Below are 25,329 nucleotides of genomic sequence, written 5' to 3' on the forward strand. Positions count from 1 at the left end.
GCCGGAGCTGGCTGCACGGCGGGATGACCCACAGGGGTGCCAGCTGACCTGGGTGTGCAGGGAGGAGTGGTCTTCCGGGTGGGGAGGGGAGGAAGAGCAAACTAAGTAGAGTCCCTGCGTGTGAGGGGCTCGCAGGAGGGGGCTCTGAGGGCGGGTGGGGGGTGTGGGCTGGGAGTGGTGGGGGGCGGGGGAGGGGCTGAGCAGGCTAGAACTGGTCAAGCGGGCTGGACTGTGAAGGGCCCTGAGGCCATTCTGAGGAATTTGTGTTTTATTCCAGCCGCACACGGTAACCCAGCACCTGAAAGATGGGTGCCCATGGGCAGAGGCACTGAGAGACTCAGGGGCGGTTCATCTAAGCTGTGAATCACCTAAATCCTGGAAGGTGTTCTTCAGAATTTGGGTTTCAGTTATTTTACTTTTTTCAGTTATTTTATTCAGTTCATTATTTTGCAGTTACACTCTCATTTAAAATCCGAGTTAAATTAACAGAATCTTGTTACTCCGGAGATTTTTTAAATGTTTCCTGATTATAAGATTTCAAGAAATAGCTAAATAACTGAATAGAAGTTTCTCTCTCTCTTCCTTTCCTTTCTTTCTTTCTTCTCATCTAGGGAAGCTCATTTTCTCATCTGGTCTGGAATCCTTTGGGTGATCCATTTCAAAATTCAGTGAAGAGCAAAATGACCAGAACTCATCGGGCACAGGGGTGCACCAGGGGGACAGCTGGCTCTGGGCAGCCCTGCTCCAAGGTTCCAGGCCTTGCTGAAGGGAACTGCATGGATTTGCATGAGGAGCTCACAGAACTGCCTCCTCAGATGCTGAGTTAGAGCGACCTAATGCCTTGACCAGAGCAGCTCTGACGGGGCCCCGCAGCACTAAAACTAAACAAGCAAACAAAGGGACACGGTGGTGAGCAGGCTCTGCCGTGCAGGCCCGCCTCAGCCAGACGCGCAGCCAGGAGCAGCAGCCCTCCAGCGGTGGGAACTGGACTTGAACGTTCACAGGGCGGTGGCCTTGGAGGCCCAGGAGGGTTAGTGCTGCTCAGTGTCTGGGCAGTGGGACACCCTTGAAAACGCCCTGGATTTCCCACAAAGGGCAGGAGGGTTGATTCCAAAATGCAGTCTTGGATATGTTTATCTGAAGCAAAAGGACCACCAGGCATCCTCCAGCAAAGACGGTTTATTCAGGATCAGCAGAGAATCTCAACCACTGGGAGACACAGGCAAGTCCCCGTCCTGCAGGGAAGGAGAAGCTTTTATAGACGGGACAGGACGTGAGCTGGCTTAGCAGACAGTCCCTGGCTTTCCACTGGCCAAGTCCTTGTGGGAAAGAAGAATCTTTCTTCTGTTAAGCTCCGCTGTCGTCACAGGGGTGAGAGCTCCCCCTGCTGGTCTCCCAAACCTATTTAACTGAGTTCGCATGTTAATTTTTACAGATACCACAGAACAAAAGCAAAAAGGGAGATGAGATATACATTTTCATTATTCCTGCTTGGGGAGAGTAGTCAGAACACTTTACTTGTTTTTAAGTGAAAGCAAGAAGTCCCAGCCCGTTCTAGGCACCCATCCACCGGAGACAGAGAACCTGAGCCCCTCAAAGGAAAGGTGAGTGTTCGCTGAGCCCCTGGACATGGCGGGGTTGGGGGAGGGGCTCCACACCCGGTCCCTCCGCCGCCTTACCCTCCCCTCCCCACCTCCCACCTGAGGCACACACTTCCAGGGCCACCCCACCTCCACCTGCGCCAGGCCCAGGGAGTGCTCATCCTGTGGGTCATCTAGGCAACACGATGGGCAAAGTCCCTGGGTCATCCACAGCATTAACTTCGGCTAACTTGATGTTTGCACAACAGCTTTAATAACTTTATTTCACGAACCACTGAGCATTCATGAAGTGGCGACCGTGACGCACCAGCTGGTGGAATGAATTATTTCATTCATACCACAAACTTTTATCGAGCACCTACTGTAGGCCAGGAGCCACAGTAAGGTCTGGTGATACGATGATGGAGACACAGTTCCTCTTCTGAAGGTGCCAGGTAGACATCGTGAGATAACGGAAAAATGTAAACTGGTCTTGGCCGCTGGCTGCTGGCACAGGCCTCCTGGAACCCCTGCAGTGCCTGAATGGTAAGAACCCCGGGGGCAGCTTTGTCTCATGTTTGGTCTTTCACCCTGGCTCCTGACACAGGACTCCTGAAACTCTTGTAATTTCCTGGGGGACAGGAGTGTCCTTTGTTCTAATGAGGTGACTTGGGGTGGCTCCTGGGTGAGGGCTGGTCACCGGGAAAACCCAGCCGTGATCAGCAGCTTGGACTCTTCAGCCCCACCCCCTTCCCTTGAGAAGGGAGAGGGGCTGAAAAATGGAATTAATAACTGATCACGCCCATGTGAGGAAGCTCCGTAAAATCCCAACAGTACGAGGTTTGGAGAGTTTCGGGGGGGTGAACACATCCACAAGGGGAGGGTGACACACCCCAGCTCCATGGGGACGGAAGCTCCTGCAAGCAGGACCCTCCCAGACCTCACCCAAGTATCCTTCCATCTGTGTCCTTAACCACATCCTTTAGTGAACTGGTAAACGTGAGTGTTTCCCTGGGTTCTGGGAGCTGCTCTAGCAGATTGATCACACCTGAGGAGAGGGTCGTGGGGACATCTGATTTGTAGCCAAGTCGGACAGAAGTTGTAGGTAACCTAGGGACTGGGGACTGGCACCTGTGGGACAAGGGAGCAGCCTTGTGGGGCTGTCTCCAGGAGCAGAGTGTTAGCATTGAGTTACTGCAGGACGCCAAGCTGGTGTGCTGGAGAATTGCTTGGTGTGGGAAGACCTCCCACATCCCACACATTTGGTGACCAGGTGGTCAGAAGTGAAGTGTCTGAGGAGTAAAGGAGACATGCAGGAGAAACTCAGGAGCAAAGAAGTCAGTTTTTCCTGATTCAGGGCAAAGAGTGAACTGAGCTGGTTTTTTAAAATACATACATGCAAACAAATGAAATTTGATGTGATACGTGCTCTAAGGGGCAAGAACAAGTAGCAGCAGCAAGATGTCTGGCTGGCGCAATCCAGAAAGGTGTCCCAGAATCCGCAGCAGTGGCTGAAATCTGAAGACTGAGATGCGCGTGACACCCTTGCGTTTCTTCACAGCACGGGATTAAGTGAAAACGGGTCTCTGGGAACCCCCGGAGGTGATGTTCACTGTCGATGCTAGCTCGATTTATCTCGTTTTAATAGCACCGCTTCCTTGTTAGACTCAGGGTAAACACACGGTTACGACTTACTCGTTTGCAGTAAATGCTCAACCCCCAGTGCCAGTTTGGCAGGAAGTTCTGTTATCTCCCTTTTTCGAATGGGCTCCTATTGAATCAGCCCCTGGCGCTTTCGCTATGGAGGAGGCCGGGAGAATGACCGCAGGCCAGCTTCCCTTCCCCAGGGAGACCGTGCTCAGTACCCGTCTGCGATGCCTCCTCGCGGCCACAAGACGGTGCTGTGGCATCGCAGAGGCGCAGGGTCACAGCGCAGGTGCCGGGCCTCCATGCGCCTGCTGGTTTTCCGAGATGACGCCACATCCTGGCCTCCTTTGGAGCTCAGCTCATCCCTCCCACACCAAGGGCTAGACGGCTCCCAGGCGGGTATTCCACAGTGCCCCGGTCCTCCCGCGGGGTCCACCCCCCCGGGGGTCTGGCTGTTTTCCTTACATGTCTTCGCTGCACAAAGACGCGAACACTCCCCTCCCACTGGACAGTAGCCTCACTTGCCCTCCCTGTAAGGAAGTCTACCTTCAATTATTCCAGGGCGCCTGCACCCACCTGCCCCAGTTTGACTCATTTATTTTCTGTAATAATCTGAGGGCATCATCGCAGTGAGTCTCACAAGAAAGGGGGAAAAACAACCCCAAATTTCATCTTTGAGGACATTCTAGTACATTCGGAAATACCGTTAGCACTTTTCCCTCTGACAGAGGTCATTCTAAAATGAAAACGACTTTCCGAGCTCACAAGACAAGGTGGCCTGTCCACTGCTGGCACGAGAGCGTGTCAGAGAGGCCACGCCCTCACTCCTGAACCCGAGGAAAGCAGCAGACAGACCATCCCAGCTCTGGCGTGCAAACTGCAGCTGGGGTGGTTCTCACTACATCGTGAACGCGAGGGAAGCCTTCCTGCTGCTCCATGGGGCCATCCCAGGACACGGGAATCAGGCATAGACCTGGGGAGACTGTGGGTCACAACGGTAGGTGGGCTGCCAGATGAGGTGGTACAACCCAGAAACTGCTGGAAAAAGGGAAAAAGAGACAATTAGCCTGAACAGCTCACCAGCACCCCTCCCCGACACATCCGCAGGCTCTGGCTCAGTACCCCTCTGCCTTCTGCGGGATAGCCTTGACCTTGAACGTGCATCCCGTGTGCCCCCTATCCAGCTTCCCCAAGGAAAACATCCGGCCAAACTGCAGGACAACGTCACCCCCAGGAGAGTCACTGATGCTTTCAGATACTGAACGTTTCCATCACCACGGGGTCCCGCCATGCGCTCTTATAATCACACTCCCTCCAGCCCCAAACCCTGGCAACCAGTAATCTGTTCTCCGTTTCTAGAATTTGTCATTTCAAGAATATTCCACAAACGGAGTCGTACAGTAGGGAGCCTCTGGAATTGGCGTTCTCCGCTCAGCGTAATTCTCTGGACGTTTGCACAGGCTGCTCGGTGTATGACTAGTTCATTCCCTTTGATCGCGCTCATGCCAGGGACTTTCCCTTTTTACCCTGGATACCCGCCTGGGGCGGGAGGAGGCGGGAGGCCCCGGCAGGAGGGCGCCGCCTCTTCCCCGCGCGCGGTTCCCGCCAGCGGCCTCGGCGCGGAGCCCCGCGGTCCTGCTTGGACACGAGGGGCGGGGACAGGTCGGGGAGGGGACATGGGGCGGGGCGCCGAATGCGGGGTGAGGTCCGAACAGGTCGGGGGCGGGGCGTGGGCGGGGAGTTGGTGAGGGTCGCCTAGGGGCGGGGCCGAGGCGGCGCTCGGGGGCGGGGCGGGGCGGGGCGTGCGCGCTGCCCGAGCCCCCGCGCCCATCCCCGCAGAGCGTGCCCGCCGCCCTGCGCCCTCCCGCCCGCCAGTGTCGGCGAGTTCGCAGCCTGCGCGGCCAGAACGTGGCGTGGACGCGCAGCGTCTTCCCGGAGGCGTGCCCACGTCCTGCTGCTCACCCCGGGCGTGCGCCGGCCGAGGTGAGTGTCCGCGCCAGCCGGGGCCCGGGCCTGGGGACCCTTCCCGGGGCGAGGGTCTCCGCGGGCTCCCGCTCCCTGCGTGTGGCCGAGACGACGACGACTCCTCCTCCGAGCCCTGCCACATGGCGGTGGGGGCCAAGCGGTCGCAGGCCCGCCGCTGCCCTCAGCCTGGACGTCGGGAAGCGGGCAGCCGGGGGTCAGCGAGTGGGCCGCGCGGTGACCCGTCCGGCGCGGCCTCTGCCCAGGGTCCCATGCAGTCTGTGCCAGGACCTGCAACTCAGCCCCTGTAGCGTTAGTCTCTGAGAATGTCAGCCAAAGAAATGTAGAAAGAGGAGCTTCCTGCACGGCTGTTTATGGTTCCGGGGAAAATGGAAAGGGTGCAATTTGGGAAGAGAGAAGCGGTCGGGGATGGGCGTGCAAGCCCCAGTGCAGCCACCAGGGAGTGTTAACTGGCTGTTAGCATGATAGGCGCTGCCTGGCCGTCGTGAAATAGCTTTTGGTTGCGGATTAAGATGAAATAGTGTGCATCAAAAAAAATCAGCCCATTTGATGTGGTATATATATTTGATAACCACGTGGCTCGTTTTTCCTGTTGACCGCTAAGTGCGTGACTCCTAAGGGAGGAGAAGCCTATCCGTGCTGTGGATTGGGGCAAGGAAGGCCGGGGGGACGTGGCAGCTCCAAAAGCAAGTCAGGAGCCCAGCTTGAGTCTATTTTGGACAAGTAGCCTACTTCCTGGGCCGCAGGTTTCTGTTCTGTACAACTTGGGGAACTGGACCAGAAGGGGAGTCAGAAACCCAAAGGCCTCAAGTGGCCTGGCAGGTGATGTAAACACGGCAAGTGGGCCGAACAGAGCAATAGGGAATGGTGAGGCCTGGGGACACGAAGAATGCATGCCCTGCTGCCAGCACGAAAGTTAAAGCTTTTCTTCCAAACCAGTGTCTTTGGTCCCTCACCCTGGGAATCTCAGGATGAGGTGTCCCCTAAGTCTGCAGTGACACGATGACCTGTCTGAGGTAATCAGGTCATATCACTCCTGCATAACATGTCACAATGGCTTTCTTTTAGTCTCAGGATACAATCTTGGCCTCTGTCCTACAGATCCCACCCGGCTCTCTATTTTAACCACAGGCGGGTCAAACAGGCTTTCTGTGTCATGTTATTTTTTTTAATTTTGTTTTGTCTTAGGGGGGATTAAGTTTGTTTATACATATATATATATATTTAATGGAGGTACTGTAGATTGAACCCAGGACCTTGTACATGCTAAGCATAAACTCTACCACTGAGCTATACCCTCCCCCTGAAACAGGCTCTCTGGAACCCCTCACACCAGTTCCCACCTCCTGCCTTACGCACGCTGGTCCCTCTGCCTGGACCTGTACATGGCTGTACATTGACCTCCCCGCCTGTCTCCCCTCCTTCCTCAGCGTCTGTTTTCTCTCCTAGGTTGTCGGGGTCACTAAGGAGAGTGACTGAGCCTGCAAGCCGGGCGCCCACCACACTCAGCCCTTCTGTGCCCAGAATTAGCAGCGCAGCCTCCTCTTGGCGGGATTCAGAGAGAGCGTCCACCTCCTAGAGCATGGCAGGTCAGCTACGGGGGGGGTTAAACTTTTTAAAACTAAAATGTTATTTAGAAGTTGAATACAGTGTTATAGAAGCTCCAGACAACACTGAAGTGTAAAACTTGTTTATAATGTCGACTGCTCTCTGGAAGTATCTGGTTTTGTATTTTCTTACTTGTTTTATTGTCTGTTTCAACCCCACCGAAATACAAGTTTCTCGAAAGTAAGGGTGGTGCTTGTCCTGTCTCGGCCCTGGAGGCAGCACTGCCCCAGAAGAGAACCATTGGTGTGGATATTTCTTTTTTTCCCTTTGGTTTTTGTTTGTTATTTTGTTGGGGTTTGTTTTGTTTTGTTTTGTTTTGTTTTGTTTTAGATATTTCATTTGAATCCATTTTCTACTAAGCCCCCACATAGAGTTACTTAATAACAGAGTCTGAGAAGCTCAAATAAAAGTGTTAATTATTAATATAACTCACAGAATTCAACCTTTACACTCAGCTGAATGCCCCAGGACTGTTTGCTTCAAACTAACATTTATATTTGTTCCTTAAGGGCTTAAATGGAATAATTAAAATCAAGAGTTTAAACATTTTGGTTTTAGATGTTCCCGGGGAAAATTTAAACAAACCCCCACAGCTGCCTCCGAGAAGAAATTGGTGGAACCTTTCAGACGAGGGAAATGCTACTTCAGAGGCTGTTAACGACACAGGCAGGACCTGTCAGAATCCGCTGTTCTTACAGCCTCTTGTCAGCCTTGCTCCCGAGAGCCAGACTCCGCACAGTCCCTGCCTCCCCCGGGGACGAGGGATCCGATTTTTCATATCTTGTTTAAGTGTCAAATTTTGACGAAGGGGAAGGAAGCAGAGCTGTGTGTCTGGGACAGATGCCTGCTAGCGAAGGGTTCACATGGAAGGTCCGTTATGGTCTTGTCCTCTTACGATGTTGGACAGCAGGGCTAAATTTCTCAGAGGATGACCCGAACAGAGGGGGCTGTTACAGAACTCAGCTGTGTTACTTTCGGGGCGTCGTAATTTGACCCGCTGTGTAGCTGTGTATCAGTGAACTCAGGTGGTGATAAACTACAGTACAGCTAGATTGTTTTAAATGCTTGTGATTTTAAAACTGCCACCCATAAAATAAAAAAGGTCGGTATTTCTTTGCTTCGGCCATTGTGACGCACCTAGACACTACCTTGTCCCCTTAGTGATTGCTGAATTCTGACAGAGGGGTCGTCCTTCAAGAGCAGTCGTTTCTTGTCCAGGTTTAGGTAAGAAAGTGCTCATAGTCTACGCACACCAGGAGCCCAAGTCTTTCAACGGGTCCCTGAAGGACGTGGCGGTGGCGGAGCTGGGCCGGCAGGGCTGCAGCATCACCGTGTCTGATCTCTACGCCATGGACTTTGAGCCGAGGGCCACGAGGAACGATATCACTGGTGAGTCACGGGGTAAACCGGCTTTTGAAGCTTCCTTGTGTGTGCGTCTTTTTCCTGAGGAGTAACTGACATAACATGTTCGTTTCAGGTGCACACCAGAAGGATTCGGTGCTCGTATACGTTGCAAAATGGCCACCACAATAGTTACAGTTTTTTCCTCTTGTGTTAAGAACTTTCAAGATCTGCTCCTTCAGATGTGCAGTTGTCTTCACTGTGGTTGCCGTGCTGTGCATGGCGTCCCCATGACTTACTCATCTAACAGCTGAAAGTTTGTCCATCTGACCCCTTCATCTGTATCACCCACCACCCCACCCCCCGTGCCAGGCAGCCACCAATCTGTTTTCTGTATTCATGAGCTCGGTCATTTTTGGTTTTGGTTTGGGTTTTAAGATTCCACATAAAAGTGAGATCATGCAGTATTTGTCTGAGGCCTGCAAGGTCCATCCTTGTTGAGGCCTTAGCATGAGGCCTGCAAGGTCCATCCTTGTTGTTGCAAATGGCAAGGTTTCCTTCCTTTTGATGGCTGAATGGTACTCCCCTATGTGTACAGATCACAGCTTCTTTGTCCAGTCGTCCATCGATGGGCATTTAGGTTGTTTCTGTGTCTTGGCTGTTGTAAATAATTCTGTAGTAGACAATGAGGTACAGATTTTTTTTTTTTTGAGAGAGAGAGTGCTTTCATTTTCTTCAGATAAATACCCAGAAGTGGAATTACTAGGTTATGTGATAGTTCTATTATAATTTTTTGAGGAACCTCCACACTGTTCTCTATAGTGGCTGCACCAGTTTACATTCCCACCAGCAGTGCCCAAGGGTTCCTTTTTCTCCACATCCCCCCAGCACTCATCTCTTGTCTTTTGGATGAGAGCCATTCTGACAGGCGAGAAGTGGTCTCTCACTGTCGCTTTGACTTGAATTTCCCTGATGACTAGTGATGCTGAGCATCTTTTCATGGGCCTGTTGGCATCTGTATGTTCTCTTTGGAAAGATGTCTGTTCAGATCCTTTGCCCATTCTTAAATCAGATTGGTTGTTTGGGTTGGTTTTTTTTTTTTTTTGGCCTTATTTATATGTTTTTAATTAAAAAGTGTTTGAAAACAAAGCTAATCATTGCACATGCTGTACAGTTCTCAAGTCGAGAAAGTCTACAGTGCAAGTCTTCTTCCCCATCCCCCAGCCACCAGGTCTCTCTGCCCCCAAGTGTCACCTGCTGTCTCTCGATCTTTCTGGAGATTGTCTGTGTCTGGACACACCCTAAGGCGACTCAGGGTACACCCTCCAGTTCCCTGCGCTCTTTTCAAAAAGGGGAGCATGCGCCGTACTTTGCTTTGCGCGTTGCTTGCTTTTTTGCTGCTGCAGAGTCCCCCACGGTGTGGAGGTGCCACTAAAGGGCATTTAGGTTGTTTCTCCCTTCCGCTGTTACAAACAGAGCGCAGCGGGCAGCGCGGCCAGGTGGGCCGTCCTACCTGTGCACCTGTATCCAGGAGACGAGCTCCGGTCGGAGGGACTATGGGTTTTTCGTTCTCGCAGATGATGTCAGATTGCTTCCCGTTGGTGCTGCGGCTCGTCTCCCACAAGCAGTGCCGCAAGTGCTGGTTCCTTCCCTCTTACCAATTTTTTGATAATTGCCAATCTGATAGGTGGAAAAATGGTCTCTCTGCACAGTTCTCCTTTGCCTTTCTCACACTGTAAGTGAGTGTTACCATTTTTGTATATATTTAAGAAGCATTTTTTCCAGCTTGATTGAGATATAATTGACAAAGGATTCAAGGTGTACAATATGATGTCTTGAAGATTTTTTTTAATATTCTTTTAAAAAAGCTAAATACTTGTAGCTTTTCATTTATGTTAATATTTTATATTTATAAATATTTACATTGATATTTTAATAAAAATTTAAATATTTTCTTTCCTGTGAATTATCTGTTCATATTTCTTACTTACTCTTCTGTTAGTCTTTTTTTAATTGATTTTGAAGAGCTCTTTATATATTAAAAAATTAGCCTAGAGTGTGGGATATGAAGTGTAAATACATTTTTACCTAATTTTTTTTAGTTTTGACTTTGCTTGTGGTGGGTTTTTTTTCACACAAGAGTTCATTTACTTTTGCTTAGTTGGCTTTTGATTAGCGGTCATTTTTTAATATGCAATTTACTTTTTTCTTAAAATTTTTTTTATTTTTAAAATTGAACTATAGTTGATTTACAATGTCATATTAGTTTCTGATATTCAACATAATGATTCAGTTATACATAAATATATTGTTTTTCATATTCTTTTTCATTATAAGTTACTACAAGGTACTAAATATAGTTCCCTGTGCTGTATGGTAGGTCCTTGTTGTTTATCTATTTTATACATAGTAGTTTGTATCTGCAGATTCCTAACTCCCGATTTATCCCTCCCCACCTTTTCCCCTTTGGTAGTAATAAGTTGGTTTTCTATGCCTGTGTGTCTGCTTCTGTTTTATTAATAAGTTTGTTTGTATCATTTTTCCAGACTCCACATATAAGTGATACAGTATGATGTTTGTCTTTCTCTGACTAGAGGTCAAACTTTCTGACACCTGGATTTTGTGTCATATAAAGTATATAAGCTTATTTTTTTTTTACATTGTTATAGTTTCTTGTGATATTTGACAGGTTCCGCTTTTTAAATTTAAATAGTTTATCTGTTCGGGGTTTATTTTGGTGTGTGATGTGGGTCCAGGTTTTTTCTGAGAACCTAGCTGTCTCACCACCGTTTATTTCGTGACCCAGCTGTTGCCCCGATTTAAAATGCCAACTTCGCTGTGATCTAATTCCCACGCAGGTTTGACTCTGTCTGCTCCTGGCGTGCTGGTTTGGTTTTCCCCTCCGTGACTCAGTACCACGTGGCTTTAATTATTTTGGCAAGTTTAACGTCTGATGGAGTTAAATCACCCTCTTTTCCCTTATTTTCTATTTTTCCCCAACTACTTTTATTTTTCTTTTCTACTTTGGGGGATGGGGAGGTAATTAGGTTTGTTTGTTTATTTTTAATGGAGGTGCTGGGGATTGAACCCAGGACCTTGTGTGTGCTAATTAAGCACGCGCTCCACCCCCTGAGCTATACCCTCCCCCCTTTTTACTTATCCCTACAGTCTTTTGAATTAGTGTTCCAGATTCAAAACGTAACGGGTGATGCCTCTATTGAGGCCCCGTTGAGTTTACAGATGGACTTTACGGGGCCGAGTGTTTTTGTCCCGGAGATGGGGGTGGCCCTTCTTTTGCTTTGTTCCGTTACAACCTTCCAGGTCTGTTTATGAGTTTTGTTTATGCAGATACTGCGTGATTCCTGTCACCTGGGTTCCGTTACCCTACGCAAAGAGGTTTACTGTGTGCGTGTCCAGCTCTGTGAATTTTCTCACTGTAGTAGTTTTCAGCTGATTTTCTGGGGCTTTCTGATAGACAGTCAGATCATCTGCAAATAATCATTTCTCCTCCGCGTTTCCGGTGTTTAATTCCTTTGCTTTCCTTCTGTCTGTGGTTGTGTTAAGGACCCCCGACTTAAAATTTAGTGCTGATGGGAGTAACTGGCATCGTTGTCTTTCCTCTCTTTTAAGAAACCAATCAACTGTTTCCTCTCAATGAGCCGCGGAGCACGGGCTGGGAAAACTGAGAGGGTTATGCGAAGGGACTCCTGGTTTTCCAGCGAATCAGGTGGTGACAAGGCTCGCTGTAAGAAGCATTTTAAGTGCGGTGAACTGACGGGCAGAGGGGGGACCCTGCAAGCCCTGCACGGCCCCGGGGCGGCGGCCCGGCGTTTCGCTGTGGCTCCTCGCATATCTTGCTCCGCCCACGAAGGGCCTGCTGGCGCCAGCTTTGGACGTCTGCAAGTGCAGGTGTAGATGGGGACCTGCTTTATTCACTGGCGCTGCCGGAGTCTTGCACACCGGCACCTCGCCGCATGCGTGCTGTAGCTCGCCAGTTCTCCTGCTGACTTGCGTCTTTGCTGTCGGCTTCTACTTCAAGCCGTCAGTCAGCATGTGTTCGCGGCTCTTGGATGTCCTCTTTCCCCTAGAGAGGCCTCCCCACACCACACTTACAAAAACAGTCCCATGTCCCGTGATACCTGGATACCTTGGCTTTGGCGCTTTTTCCTTTTACCTGGAACGTATAAGATGGCCCGTGCGCATTTTCTCGTCTGTTTCCCATGATCAGAAGCACCCAGTGTCCACGGTGGGCACCACACCTTGGACCCGGTCCCTCCTGCTCAGGGTCCCCGCGGAGCTTTGTGCACAGAAAGCGTCCAGCAGGGGCTGAGAGGAGGCGGTGCCCTGGGATGTTCTCAGCCCTTGGTGGCCCCTCTGCAGGCCCCCCATGGTGGCAGGGTCACCCTGGGCCGTCTCCCCTCTGGTAGGTGGGGAGCTACCCTGCTCACAGGTATTATGAAGATGGAAAGGTGACGTGTGCAGCACAGCACGCGGTGGGCGGCGAGTCCCGGTGATCTGATCGGTGCCTTTGGGTGACGCACTCTGGTTGTCGAGAACCCACTAAAGGCAAAGATCAAAGTGTAAACTTGTCTTTCGGTTTAGTGCTGCGGGCGTCCGGCAGGCCTCAGCCCACACCTCCTCCCACCCATGCTGCCGCCTGACCTCTCCACCCCAACCAGACCTGCTCCTCAGTCCCTGCGGCCACAGTGACTCCAACCCATTCGGAGCGTTTCTGTCTATGGGGAGTGGCCCCCTGTGCGCAGGAAGCTTTAAGCCCCTTATCAGGGCTCACGAGACCTGGCCCACCTCTGCTGACACGTCCCCTGCGGCCCTCCCAGCCTCTCACCCCACGTCCTCCCCATGTGCTCCCCGTGGCCCTTTCCTGGCCGGCCAGCTTGTCCTTGCCCAGAACGTCCTCCACTTCCCTCCAGTTCTCTGGGCTGCCTAGAGAACTCCTGCTCCGTCGTCAGAACCCCGTCCACAGAGCTCACGCCCAGGGTCACTGGGCCGGTCACTGCCCTTTGGGCCACTGCGTTGTGACACACCCCAGTGTGAGGCCACCCGCGTCCCGGTGTGGGATGTGAGGCTTATCCAGCCCTGATGTTACACGGTGCGAGCAGACTCATCGTGTTTTGTGTGTTAATTGTTTGATTACTTATCCACGTCTCCTACTGGACTTGGAGTCCCTTGAAGGTCAGGACAGTGGCTGCTTCTCTTTGTGTCCACAGTCTGACCACAGGGCCTGGCACCTGGCGGGATCTCAGTGACTGTCTGGTGCCTTTAGGGGGTGAGGTGGGGGACGTCCAGGTGACAGTGATGCATGCACTGCAGACGCCACCTGAGGAGAACATTTGTCGTGTCCCCCAGGCACCCTCTCTAACCCCGAGACCTTCAGTTACGGGGTGGAAGTGTATGAAGCCTACAAGAAGGCGGCTCTGAGCAGTGACATCGTCCAGGAGCAGAAAAAGGTTCAGGAGGCCGACCTGGTGATATTTCAGGTTTGTCTTTCCTCTGATCTTCCCGCCAAACTCCCGTCGTTCCGTGTGCAGGCCCTTCCCGGTGCTGAGTTCCCAGCACATCTGCACCCTCACTTCTGTCTACTTGGGTCGGGAGGCCCAGGGGCCGACACCGTCTGGAAGACCCTGACCCCTGGGAAGCGGGGTCTCCCTGTAGCCCGTGGTCCTGACACATCTGATCACATGGACGGCGCGTCCTCCGTTCCCCTGCCATCCCCTGCCCTGGACGTACTGGGGCTGCGTGAGAACCAGATTTGTCCACACGAGTGTTCTCAGGGTAACTTGGGCCAAGTGTGACTCCTGCCTTAGGCATCCTGGTCGTCAAGATGAGAATCTTCCTTTGTTGTCCCCTCACTGATGGCCTCACCCACCCACCCTCCCGTATTCGCCCACCAGTCATCCCAGATGGGGAGCTATTTGCAAATCAGGAAAAGGAGGCATAGAGAGGTTAAATAACTTGCCAGCACCCCACAGTGGAAGGTTGTGGAGCTTGGATTTTGGTGGCAAGTCTGAGTTGGATTTATAGTGAAAGCACATGAAATGTGGGCTTCTTTCCACCTTTGGTAACATTATTTCCTGGGCTCATATCTTTTCACTGATGGCACTGCTGGGTGCAGGGTTAGGGCAAACGTTGACCGGGACCAGGGCGGACGCCAGGGCATGCTCCTGCTGGTGTGTGGGATCTGAGGACCCCGCTTCAGTTTGTGTAGAACCTGAACTTTCTCAGAACCTACACCCTCACCCCCCCCCAGCGTGGAGGGGGCAGATTTTTTCCCACACCTGCCCTCTATCCCCTGGACTGGGTGGGTCACAGGACTGCTCCCCAGAGCCGGGGGCCAGCAGAGCTTCCAGTGGGCATCTCCCAGCCCTCTGGGTTGGGGCCGGCACCAGGGGGCACAGAGCCACCTGTGACAGCAGCCAGGACGTGGTCAGCCCTGCCTGCTCTGCACACGGTCACCTGGGTGACGCTTGCCCGGCCCCCGGGGTGGGGGTGTGGAGGGGGGAGGGGGGAGGAGGGGAGGGGAGGGGAGGCTGCCCGAACCCCCGGATGGACAGACTGGAGCTGAAGCCCCTCCGCGCCGCGCCCGCAGTTCCCGCTGTACTGGTTCAGCGTGCCCGCCATCCTGAAGGGCTGGATGGACAGGGTGCTGTGCCAGGGCTTTGCCTTCGACCTGCCCGGCTTCTACGACGACGGCTTCCTCAAGGTAGGCGCCCGGAGGGCTGGTGTGCGTGGGGAGGGAAGGGGTGTCTCAGCAAGTCCTTTCTCATTTGCTTTTTGTCCGAGCAAACGTTGACTGGGCCCCAGCTGTGTGCACAGCCCGTGTGCTGCTTTGTTCCTGAGGTCACGGGCTTTTCCTGCAGCAGGGGTCCAGAGAGCCCCAAGCGTCGTGCTCGAGGCCAGGGCGCAGGGCGGGCTGGGGGCGGAGGGTGTGGCTGCACGGGGTCACCGGCTCCGGGGGCACCTGTTGCACAACGCGGTCCCTCACCTGGCCGTGCACAGGCTCGCCTCTGAGCATCGTGTACCCACCTTGAAAACAGGATAACGTGGGAGGAGGGTATAGCTCAGTGGTAGAACATGTGCTTAGCATGCATGAGGTCCTGGGTTCAATCCCCAGCACCTCCATCAAAAATAAATAAATAAACCTAACTACCTCCTCCCCCCAGAAAACAGGATAACGCAACGCCCGCGTTCAGGGTGGGGATCGCCAGGAACCTGGCAGACACACAGCTCAAGGCAGCTGTGAAGTTCCCGCTAAAACAGATGACATTTTAAATTCTAAAAGCCTCAGAAAATAAATGTGTATGGAGAAACTCTGAGTTTTGGACCCAGAAGAGATGCTGCCCTTGCTGGGTGGTCCCAGAGCTGGGCGCTCCAGCGGCACCCCTCATCCCCCCAGCCACCCCCCACCCCCACCCCCTGGTGTAGCCTCGGCCTGGCCCCGCCCATTCCTCACCCGCTGCCCTGAAGCCTGCCCCATCTCCGCCTGCGCTGGGGCCGTTCCCTCTGCCTGTTGCCTGCCCTCTTCCTGTTGGATGTAGCTGTCACCCTGGGCTTGACAGGATGGGAGTGTGTCCATCCCCGGGTTTTCCCTCCTGGTCGTCACAACCCTTCATGCTGGGGTTGTGTCTGTCGCCTCTGTCACTCTGCTCGGCTGGGGTCCCTTCAGTGCACGCCTTCCCCCCTGCAGGGTAAATCAGCCATCCTCTCCTTGACCACCGGTGGCACGGCTGAGATGTACTCGAAAACTGGAGTCAGCGGAGACTTCCGATACTTCCTGTGGCCCCTCCAGGTACCCCAGCCCCTTGGCCCCACCCTCCCCAAGGTATAAAGTGAGATGTGACTTAGGCCTGAAAGCCAGGCCGTTTTGACGTGCCCCCCTCCAGATAGAGGAAATGGTACCCTCTCGCCTCCTTGATGCTTTACTGAGCAGCACTGAAATGCTGGCGGATGAGGACACACGTTATAACGACAGCTTTGATCTTATGTGGACGGAGGCCAAGCCCACCTGGCTGGCTGGCCCCTGCCGGGGTAAACAGAAGCCCCCAGGTGGCGCTAGGTGTCGAGAGCTGGGGGCGTAGAGCCACCCACACCCTGGCTGTGCTGCCTGAAGGCAACCTTGCCCCCGAACCCTAGCCAGAGGCGCCCCGGGCCACATCTGCACAGACTCACGCCCACCCCATCCCCAGAGCCCACCCCTGACTCAAGGGGCCCAGGACTCAGCCCCTGGCCTGGGGTGGCGGGGTGGGGTGGTGCCAAGGTCTGCTGTCTGCAGAGGGAAGCGGCGGGCGCTGGGCCAGCAAAGTGGACAGCCCCGGCTGGGCCGCCATTTCCAGTACGGAAGTCCCAGCAGACCCGGAAACCTGCCTGGGGACCGCTCATCCAGGTTGTTGAGAGGGACCTGCGTCCAGCGGGGAGGAGGTCGTTGTCGCCTTTAAATGGGCTTTAAAAATGCAGACAGTGGGTTGGGTTCCACCCGCCCACCCACCCTGATGGGGAGGCCTGGACAGGGGTGTGGGTTTAAGGGAAGGACAGTGATATTTCTAGAAAAAAAATGTCTTCTTGGAAAGGAGACGGGTTAGCGATTCCATCAAGTGACAGCCCAGCTGCGGAGGAAGGCCACTTACAGCGTGGGCTCCCTCCCCTCGGGCCGGCGTCTCTCAGCTGTCGTTAGTCTTGCTTTTTAAAAATCTTCACCTTTTTTTTTTTTTTGGTGTGCCAAAGTACATATTAGAAAAAAATGAGACTGTAAAATACAAAAACAAACTGAGCCCTCTTAATCCGCCTTGGTGACAGCCGCCGTCAGTCACCGGGGGCATTTCTTCACAGCCGCGTGGCTCCTCAGTGTGTACTTTTTATTGTTTGGTTTGTTGCGTTTATTTTTTTTACATAAACGGTGCCCCACAGACACTGCTTCAGCTTTCCCACTTTTTACCTTTAACAGATACCCTGATCAGCCTTCTGTGGTTATAGCTAGGAAAACCTCCCTCTAGAATGTTCCATCACATGGTGTGCCGTAATTTGCCTCATCAGTCAGAACCGTGAACTTGGTGTCTGACTCAGCAGCAGAGATTACAGAGTGATCTCGGTTTTCAGGGTAGAACTGGAACCTGCCGGCAGGGAGCTGGGGCGCGGCGGGGGGCCGCGCGCTGAGGCCCCAGGGCAGGGGTCTGTCCCCCTCCGCCTCCCCTTTGATGGCTGAACGAGCATGCGTGCGGGCGGACCTCTGACCAGCTCTCCTCCCTTGTGGCTGCAGCACGGCGCACTGCACTTCTGTGGATTTAAAGTCCTCGCCCCTCAGATCAGTTTTGCTCCCGAATTTGCGTCGGAAGAAGAAAGAAGGGGGATGGTGGCCTCCTGGGCCGAGAGGCTGAAGACCATCTGGAAGGAAGAGCCCATCGACTGCAGGCCCCCCTGGTACTTTGGGCAGTGACGCCCGGGCCGCGGACGCACCACGTGGCGCCTCCCCCCACCCCGCCCCCGGCGGTGCAGGCCCGTGTCATTAATAAACGACCCCAGGACAAAGCAGGCGTGCCTGGTGCTGCGTGTCTGCCCCCCCGGGGCCTCCGGCCAGTCGGGCCTCGGGCGCCGCGGCTGTGCTGGTCCTCCTCTGCGGGGCCTCGGCCTCCGGCTCCTTCCATTTTGATGCCTTCTCTTTTCTCATATCTTTCCGTCTCCCTGTTTTCGGCCTCACGGGTCGTGCTGTTTGCGGATAGTTCTCTGGGCACAGAGCTGGATCTGTCAGGTTTCATTTTGTTTCATTTCATAACTCAAATTTCCACTTCTCATAGGGAAGTTTAATCTCTTCACGGCTAGTGTTAGTGCTGCGCTGGGACTGACTTCTGTGTCTTTTTTTGGCATCATGACTGTGAAGTTTTAATCGAGCAGCCACTTAGCACATCTTTAAAATCGCCGAGTGCAGGTGACGGTAACGTTTCCAAGCACTAGTCCGCAGGCATCCTGTCGCTGCATGTGTTCAGGGAACACTGCTGAGAATGACCTGAGGTGCAGGCTTCTGTAGCGGGAGTGTCTCCCCAGAGCAGGCTGAGACTCGTCCTCTTCGGTTCTCTCGAGATCGTTCTCTCCAGACTTTGGACCTGCCTGCTTCGGATTCTCTTTTGGGCCCTGTTCTGGGGTGTCTTTTCCAGAAGCTGCTTCTTCACAATCTCCCATCTTCTGTTTTGTCGAGTATCTTTCACGTAGAGGTTCCCTAAATGCCAGGTTAGCTGCAGCTTCTCAAGCCTTCATCCTGGATGTGCTGGGATGGTCAGAAAATCCTCAGAAGGTGCTTACTTCTGAGTGTCTGTCCACAAGAAGGAGCTCCCTGATCGGCCCAGACGTTGAACACACTCCTCCCACAGCCCCTGGGGACCAGCCCCAGAATCCACAGGGTGAAGTGTCTTTTGACGATGACGGCTCACGGGCGCTCAGAGTGCAGCAGTCCCGACTCGGCAGAGACCCTCCCTGGGGCGCCGGGACCTCTCCCCAGCCACATGCTCCCCTTCAGTGTCTGAGTCCTAGCTTCTGATTCTATCTTCACCCAAAAGTCTTGATGCAAGACCCACAGATTCCCCTTCGGTGACTGCCAGGCTGTCTCCTCTACGGTCTCCCTGGGAGTCAGGCGAGACGGAAGTGCGGAAATGCCTCCACCGTGGTGTCGGAGGCAGACCCGTCACACACACGTTTGCATTTCTGTCTGCAGACTTTCTCTTTCTCCTCTGTTTTGGATGTTTGTGGATTTGGGGTTTTCTCTGCACCATCGTGTATATTTCCAGGCGCGCTGTCTTAAAAAGCCCTGGTTAGCCCGATGTGCGAAGGTGAAACCTTCAGTGATGCTCGGGGGCCAGCCTCTTGTCCAGGGTGTCAGCCCCGAAAGATCGGCTTCTCGGCTGGGGTTCTCCCGGCTCTCGTCACCCTCGGTGTCTCCATGCAGTTCTCGGGCTCACAGCTGCTCATCGAAGCCCCTTTGCGGCCCGTGTTTCCTGCCTGGCCCGGGAGCGGGGTCCGGGCGGGCCAGGAGGTCACCGTCACCCCAAGGCCTGCCTTCTGTCCTGTGTGTCTCTTTGCCTAGTTTTCTGTGGCAGAAGTTCCCTCACGTGCCCTGGGCTGCTGCCGATCGGATTCTGTCTCCTGAGTCCCGCCGAGTTTCTGGTCCCCCTGGAGAATTCTGCCCACTGTCTCCTGGGCACCTCGGATCCAGCACGTCGTCAGCGGGGCTCGGCCTTCTCCTTCCCATGCCTCCTCACCTCAGTAAGCGGCAGGAGCCGTCGCTGGCGCTCGGGCCCGGCCCTGGGGCCCGCCACAACCCGCGTCCGGTCAGGCCGCACGCGTGGGTGAGCGGCCTCCCGCACATGCTTGTCTTGCCCACCGGCCCGAAACCCGCCTGTCCTCGTGCAGGTCATCGAAGTCCTCTTTCCCTGGGACAGCTTGGCCTTGAACACGCGGGATGTTCACCCTGGCTTCCGGGCAAAGCTGTGAGCACCCGAGGCTCGGACCCGGTTGTGTCTCGTTAGCTCCCCCGGCCCTGGGCCCCCGTTACACTGGTTTTAGAGTCTCCCCGCTGAAACACTTAGACCCACTCAGCCTCGGCAGGGTGGCAAGAGTGGATGGCAGCCTTAGAAGGTTATTCTAAGCCTTGGCGCCGTTTTTCTTAGGAGCATTTTTGGGGGCCTTTTAACATTCAGGAAGTTCTCCTTGGTTATGCAGCGTTAGGGTTTGGGTGGAAGTTGGTTAAAAAAAAAAAGAGGAAAGAGATTTCTCTACTTGAGATCAGGAAGGTGTCACGGGTTTGGGAGCAGCTGGGAGTGTGGGAGAGGGAAGGGGCACAGGTCTGGGGGGCAGGAGAGAGGAGGCACACGAGGTTGGGGGCCCACAATGAAGGAACCATGGGGCGGCCGCACCCAGGTGGCCCTCCGTCTGCCAGACCTATGCTCGGGCTGTACTGTTCTGCCCTTAAAGGAAGGTTCTAACCCCAGATGAGACCCGACCCGAGGGCTGGAGATCACGTGGGTGTCCCCAGCACCGAGCAGTCCGCCTGTGACACCGTCTGGCAACAAGTAACAAGAGCTACACACACACTCAGCCTTTGCCCGGACAACTCCGCTTCCAGGATGGACGTCAGGAAATGCTGCAGACAAAGCAAAAGCAGCTTGCTGAGTTAAATTTTGTTTCCTTAGGGACGCTACTTGTACAGTGAATGAGAATAGCTAACACGTATCAGATGCTGAAACCGCGCTGTGCCGGGGCTGGTATAAATTCTCCACGCGTATTGTTGGCTCACTGAATCCTCATGTCAGCCCTGGGGGCAAGTCCTCTGGTGCCCCCACGTTACAGGTGGGGAAACTGAGCCAAGTTCGGTTAAGACACTTCCCAAGGACCTCAGCTCGAGAGGCTGGATGTGGGGTTTGAGCCCGAGTACCCAGTCCCTCTCTGGAAGCAGCCTGTGTGCCTGGGACCCGGGTGGTGACAGCGTTGTGGCTGCACACCGGGCTGAGACGGCAGGCGTCGTGAACGGTCATCACCGTCTGTCCTGCACCTACCCCGTTTCTTCTCGTGGCCACACCAGGCTTTCCTCTGGGAAACATGGCCTTTCCACAAGCCGTGTGGTTTCATGGGGTGATGGCTCCTCGGCGCCCAGGAGGGGCACCAGCACAGCTGACTGCGCAGTGTCCCTGCCCCAGGAAACCCGCGCCAGGCCGTGAGCTTTGAGCTCAGGGAGGAGGAGGCTTTTCCTGCTTCTGGACTTCGGGCTGTGATGTCGGGTTGGCCGGAAGCCACGATGGAGAGCTTGTCTGTCTGCAAGTGGAGCCACGCTGAGGGGACCTCGTCCAAGCCATGGAGGCGGCTTCCTATGGACATCCTTGACACCTGGACCCATCCCTGCCTGGAGCAGGATTTCATTCCTCAGGTCTCCGGTCACATAAGGCAGTAAGTACATCACCTTTTTTGCTTAAGTGGCTTTATAGTGACTGCAGGCAGAGCAGTGCTAAGCAATTCAACAAGCGGAGTTAGCGTTACATGGAAACATGAATTACTCCAGTGAAAGCAAAACAAACTGACTTTGGAGTAGGATTATGGTGACATAAAAAAACACACAGAGGTGTATAGAATTTGAACAAAGGGTGCGGTAACACATCAAATTATTTTTCTCACCAAGTGGGTTAGATAAGAAGAGGAGGACTCTGCCCCGTGGGGACCGAGGGCGGCACGGGGACCAAGGATGGCCCAGGGCCCGGGCCCAGTCCCGGTTCTGCACTGACTGACTGACCTTGAACAAGCTTTGGGCCTCAGTTTCCTCACCTGTGGAAGAAGGGGGTCAGGCCTTCCTAGTGGGCCCGCTGGTTGTGCAAGATTCCTGGGGGCCCTCAGCCCTGCGCGTTGTAGTCTTTTTCTGGAGGCCCCAGGAAGAGCTGAAATGCTGTCTGCGGTGCCCCTGGCTGGGGCCAGTCCTGACTTGGCTTGTGGACACTGGTAGGTCCGATTCCTGTTTGCCTCCCACTATCTCTTCCTGTAAAGTGGGATGGGTGCTTTGAAGTGTAAACGCATTCAGTCATCAGCTTTATTAAAATGTGCTGAGGACTGAGTTTCTAGGGAATCAGATCGTGTGTCACTTGAACCCCTGCGTCACTAATGGAACGGCTGTATTTTGTGCAGATTTCTCCCAGCACGAGCTGGTAGCCTGTAAGATTTTACTATCATCTCCATTTTACACCTGGGTAAACTGAGCCCCTCAGAGTTACAGGAACTTTGCCAGGGCCCCCCTGCTTCCTGTGGCAGAGCTGAGGCTCACACCAAGGCAGCCTTTTCCAGAGTTTGTGCTCAGAACCACTGAGGCCCATGAAGCCATTGGTGGGGGGCTGCACTGAACAGAGGCTGTTTTGAGGAATGACCCTCCATGACCCCACAGGGGCGCTCACAGCGGGAAGAGGAGAAGCCTGAGTGAGGCCCCCCACTCGGCAAGGGCTGAATGTTTTGTGGGTCAAGGATGTTCTGCAGCATTTCTGAGGTTGAAAACCCCACTGAGACGTTCACTTCCTGCTCTCTGCAGACGAGATTTCTCAGAAGCCTGCCTGTGGCAAAATTCCAGAGGCCAGACAAGCCACAACAAACACACTTCTAAGTGCATTGCTCAGGTCATAAGAAGCAAGGGGAAATGGCAGGGCATATCCCAGCCTGTCCTCTCCTGACCCCGAACCTTGCCCCATAGCAACAGAAACCTCATGAGTTGCTGACGGCAGAATGATAAGGAATGCAGAAATCAAGCTGCCTCAGGGGCCATGTGCTGGTATCAGTGCACTGTGTTATCAGTACTCTGAGTGATCAACACTCCAGCAGAGAGGGGCACGACCAGACCTTGCGGGAGTGGGTTTGCAGAAAGGAGCCGCTGGTACCCCCGCAATGTTCGAAGCGGCGACGCCGACCCCGGGTCCACGCGCAGCGAGATGAGCCCCTGAACCCCTGACGAGAGGCGCAGCCGAGCTCACGGGCCTCGGACGGACCTCCGGCGTCCCTAGACCAGGGCCTGGAGGCCAGCCCCTCCGGCCCGGCAGCTGGCGTGTACCGGTTCTGTCCGCCGCTCTGGGGTCTCCGGGCGTCTGGCGCGGACGCCTGAACGGAGCGCGCGCGGGCGCGGTAGCCAGTGAGGCGCGCGCGCAAGGGCTTCGCGTGAGTGCGCGGCCCTGCGCGGCGTCCTCCCCTCCTCTCTTCCACCCCAACTACAGTGGGTGGGAAAAAAAGACAGCAGATCAGAGGTGCATCAGCCTGAGAGAAAAAATGCCTGGTGTCGAGCACAGCCCGCAAAGCTGCTCCTGGGAAGCGCTGCCCAGGAGGCGCCCCTCGCAGCTCGCCTGGCGCGTCGCGCTTCACGGCCGCGGGCGGGGACCCGGGCCGCGCGACTCAGCGAAACCGGAGCCGGAGCTTTGCGCTCCTCTCGTGCTGGTCCCCCGGCCCCTGGGTCCCGTGACGGCAGCGCGGAGGCCCGTCGCCGACGCCTTCCCACGCGGAGGTCGCCTTCCCGGCCGCCGGCCGCAGAGGAACGGGGCGTCACTGCTCTCAAAGGAAGCGGCGGCCGCCCTGCCGTCCCTGGGGAGGGACGTCAGCCCGTCCGCGGAGGGTGCCCGCTGCAAACCCAAGTGAGGAGGCGCGGGCCCGCTCGGCACGCCCGGCAGGAGCTCGCGGAGAGCCAGGGCCCGGCGCGGGTGCCTGTCCCAACTGCAAAGTGAGAACTGGGCAGAAAGCACGAAAAGGTGTTTTGCCAATGTGGCGATGTTCTCTTTAGCCGCGTTCTCTGCACTTGTCATCCGTGTGTGTATTTATGTGCGCGTGGAAGTAAATTCACACGCGAGGACCGGGCGGCGAGCACTGTCGGATGTCGGTTCTCAGAGAACCAGGGAAGGGAATTCGCCCCTCCTCCTGCCGCTCCATCCCCGCTTCTCTCCTTTGTCAGAGGTGCCCCCAGGTTGTCCCTGTCCTCCCTACAGACCACAGAGAGTACGCACCCGGCTCTGAGTGTCCCATGTGGCAGCGGTGGCGCTGCACCTGTCGGCGGGGGGCCCACGGGGAGGGAGCTCCAGCTCTGGGATGTCCACATCATTCATCTATGAATAATGATACTTTTGTTTCTTCTTTTACAACTCTTGTGCTTTTTTTTTTTTTTTGGCTTTTTGTGTTTTTAGGGAAACCTTCTATACAATGGATGGACATGCTTATCTTGTTATTGATGTCAACGTGAAAGCTTTTAAGGATACAGCATTAGTATGATGAATTGTTCAATTTATCCATTATTTTATGCATATATTGAGATAACCGTGTTTTTAACTGTAATCTGTTGATGTAGTAAATTTCAGCGATTGCTCTCCTGATCTTAAACGAGCCTTGCTTTCCTGGGAAACCTGGCCATTGTGTGTTACCTTCTTTACATCCCCATGAATTCTGTTTGCTAACAGCATAATGGTAAACGTAGCTAGAATACAATTCAGAATTACTTGGCATTCAAAGAGCCAGAAAAATCTTAACTTGGCATGGGAAAAGAAAGTCAAGAGGTGCTAACATCAAGATGACACAGATGTGGGGGTGATCGGACAGAGGCGTCACAGCAGCTCCAATTATAAAAATGCTCCCGTGATCAAGCATTGCTGTGAAGCTCCGGGTCTTATTTAAATTCCATGGAGAAAGTTGTTATTTTTGTTTCAGCAGGTAATCAGCCTGGTTAGGCTCTGGCTGTGGTTCCCGGTCAGCTCATCTTTCTCAGCCTCTGTGGTGCGGCTTGGATCCGCTGCCAGTGGTCGCCACCCAGTGGCCGGTCTGGGACCTGAGCGGTTCCCGGTTCTCAGTCCGCAGTCTGGAGGCTGGAGTCAAACCTACAGTTGTAATTAGGTTGGTTTGTTTGTTTATTTATTTATTTTTAGATAGAGGAGGGACTGGGGATTGAACCCAGGACCTCGTGCATGCTAAGCATGTGCTCTACCATGTGAGCTATACCCTCCCTAACAAGACACAAATTACTGCTATAATGAAAAGAGGGGATATCACTACAAACCTGCAGACATTAAAAAGCCAATAAGCCACTAAAATAATTGTATGAACATCTCTATACACATAAGCTTTAAATGAAATGGACCAATTCCTTGAAAACTGCAAACCGCTAAGATGTGCGCATGGACTTTGGTTGGTTCATGAATTGTAGCAGATGCACCACACTGACGCGAGGTGATGGGAGGGACTGTGTCCGAGGGGGTCTGGAACTGTGCTGCCTGTTCAGTTTTTCTGTAAACCTGAACTGTTCTTAAAATGGTCTGTTAGTTTTTTAAATGCTGAAAGTCATCAGCTAGCTGGCTGGTGCGGGTCTGCTCCCTCCGCTCCTCTCTCTAGTTGGCCTGTGTCTATCCCTTTGCTGTTCCACACTGTACTCATTAGTGTCTTAAAGTTGGGCCGTGTGGATCCAAATGTGTCTTTTTCAAAATGATTAACCACTCTAGCCTCTTCAGCTTTTTCCTGATCTCTTCTTTTTTTTTTTTTTTTCAGTTCCAGGATCCCATCCATGAAACCATGTTAAATTCAGTTCTCATGTCTTCTTAGCCTTCTCTCATCTGTGAGGTTTCTCAGAGACTCGTGTTTTTGACAACTTTGACGGTTTTGAAGAATACTGGTGAGGTAC

The 25,329-nt window shown here is 53.8% G+C and overlaps 1 protein-coding gene across 6 annotated transcripts; it reads left to right on the plus strand.

The window, feature by feature from the left end:
* The first annotated feature begins 1,346 nt into the window (after window positions 1-1,346).
* Window positions 1,347-24,548, plus strand: NQO2 (N-ribosyldihydronicotinamide:quinone dehydrogenase 2). Of its 6 annotated transcripts, XM_064476132.1 has the most exons (8): window positions 1,347-1,604; window positions 2,029-2,126; window positions 6,660-6,799; window positions 8,037-8,207; window positions 13,527-13,657; window positions 14,767-14,880; window positions 15,865-15,966; window positions 24,366-24,548. In XM_064476132.1, exons 3-8 carry the CDS (start codon window positions 6,793-6,795, stop codon window positions 24,546-24,548), a joined length of 708 nt encoding a protein of 235 aa, XP_064332202.1. In that variant the 5' UTR covers window positions 1,347-1,604; window positions 2,029-2,126; window positions 6,660-6,792. The 6 variants fall into 6 exon arrangements, with proteins under 6 accessions (XP_064332202.1, XP_064332204.1, XP_064332201.1 ...); XM_064476134.1 differs by lacking the exon at window positions 1,347-1,604 and having other exon boundaries at window positions 2,012-2,126; XM_064476131.1 differs by lacking the exons at window positions 1,347-1,604; window positions 2,029-2,126 and adding an exon at window positions 5,058-5,210.
* The last annotated feature ends 781 nt before the right edge of the window (window positions 24,549-25,329 follow it).

This window comes from Camelus dromedarius, chromosome 19 (assembly GCF_036321535.1).
Source record: "Camelus dromedarius isolate mCamDro1 chromosome 19, mCamDro1.pat, whole genome shotgun sequence".
Taxonomy (NCBI): Eukaryota; Metazoa; Chordata; class Mammalia; order Artiodactyla; family Camelidae; genus Camelus; species Camelus dromedarius.

Excerpts from the sequence above, each read along its gene's own strand:
- NQO2 (XM_064476132.1), top strand. Across the intron at positions 8,208-13,526 it reads CACGAGGAACGATATCACTG|GCACCCTCTCTAACCCCGAG; the intron begins GTGAGTCACGGG and ends CGTGTCCCCCAG. Across the intron at positions 14,881-15,864 it reads ACGACGACGGCTTCCTCAAG|GGTAAATCAGCCATCCTCTC; the intron begins GTAGGCGCCCGG and ends TCCCCCCTGCAG.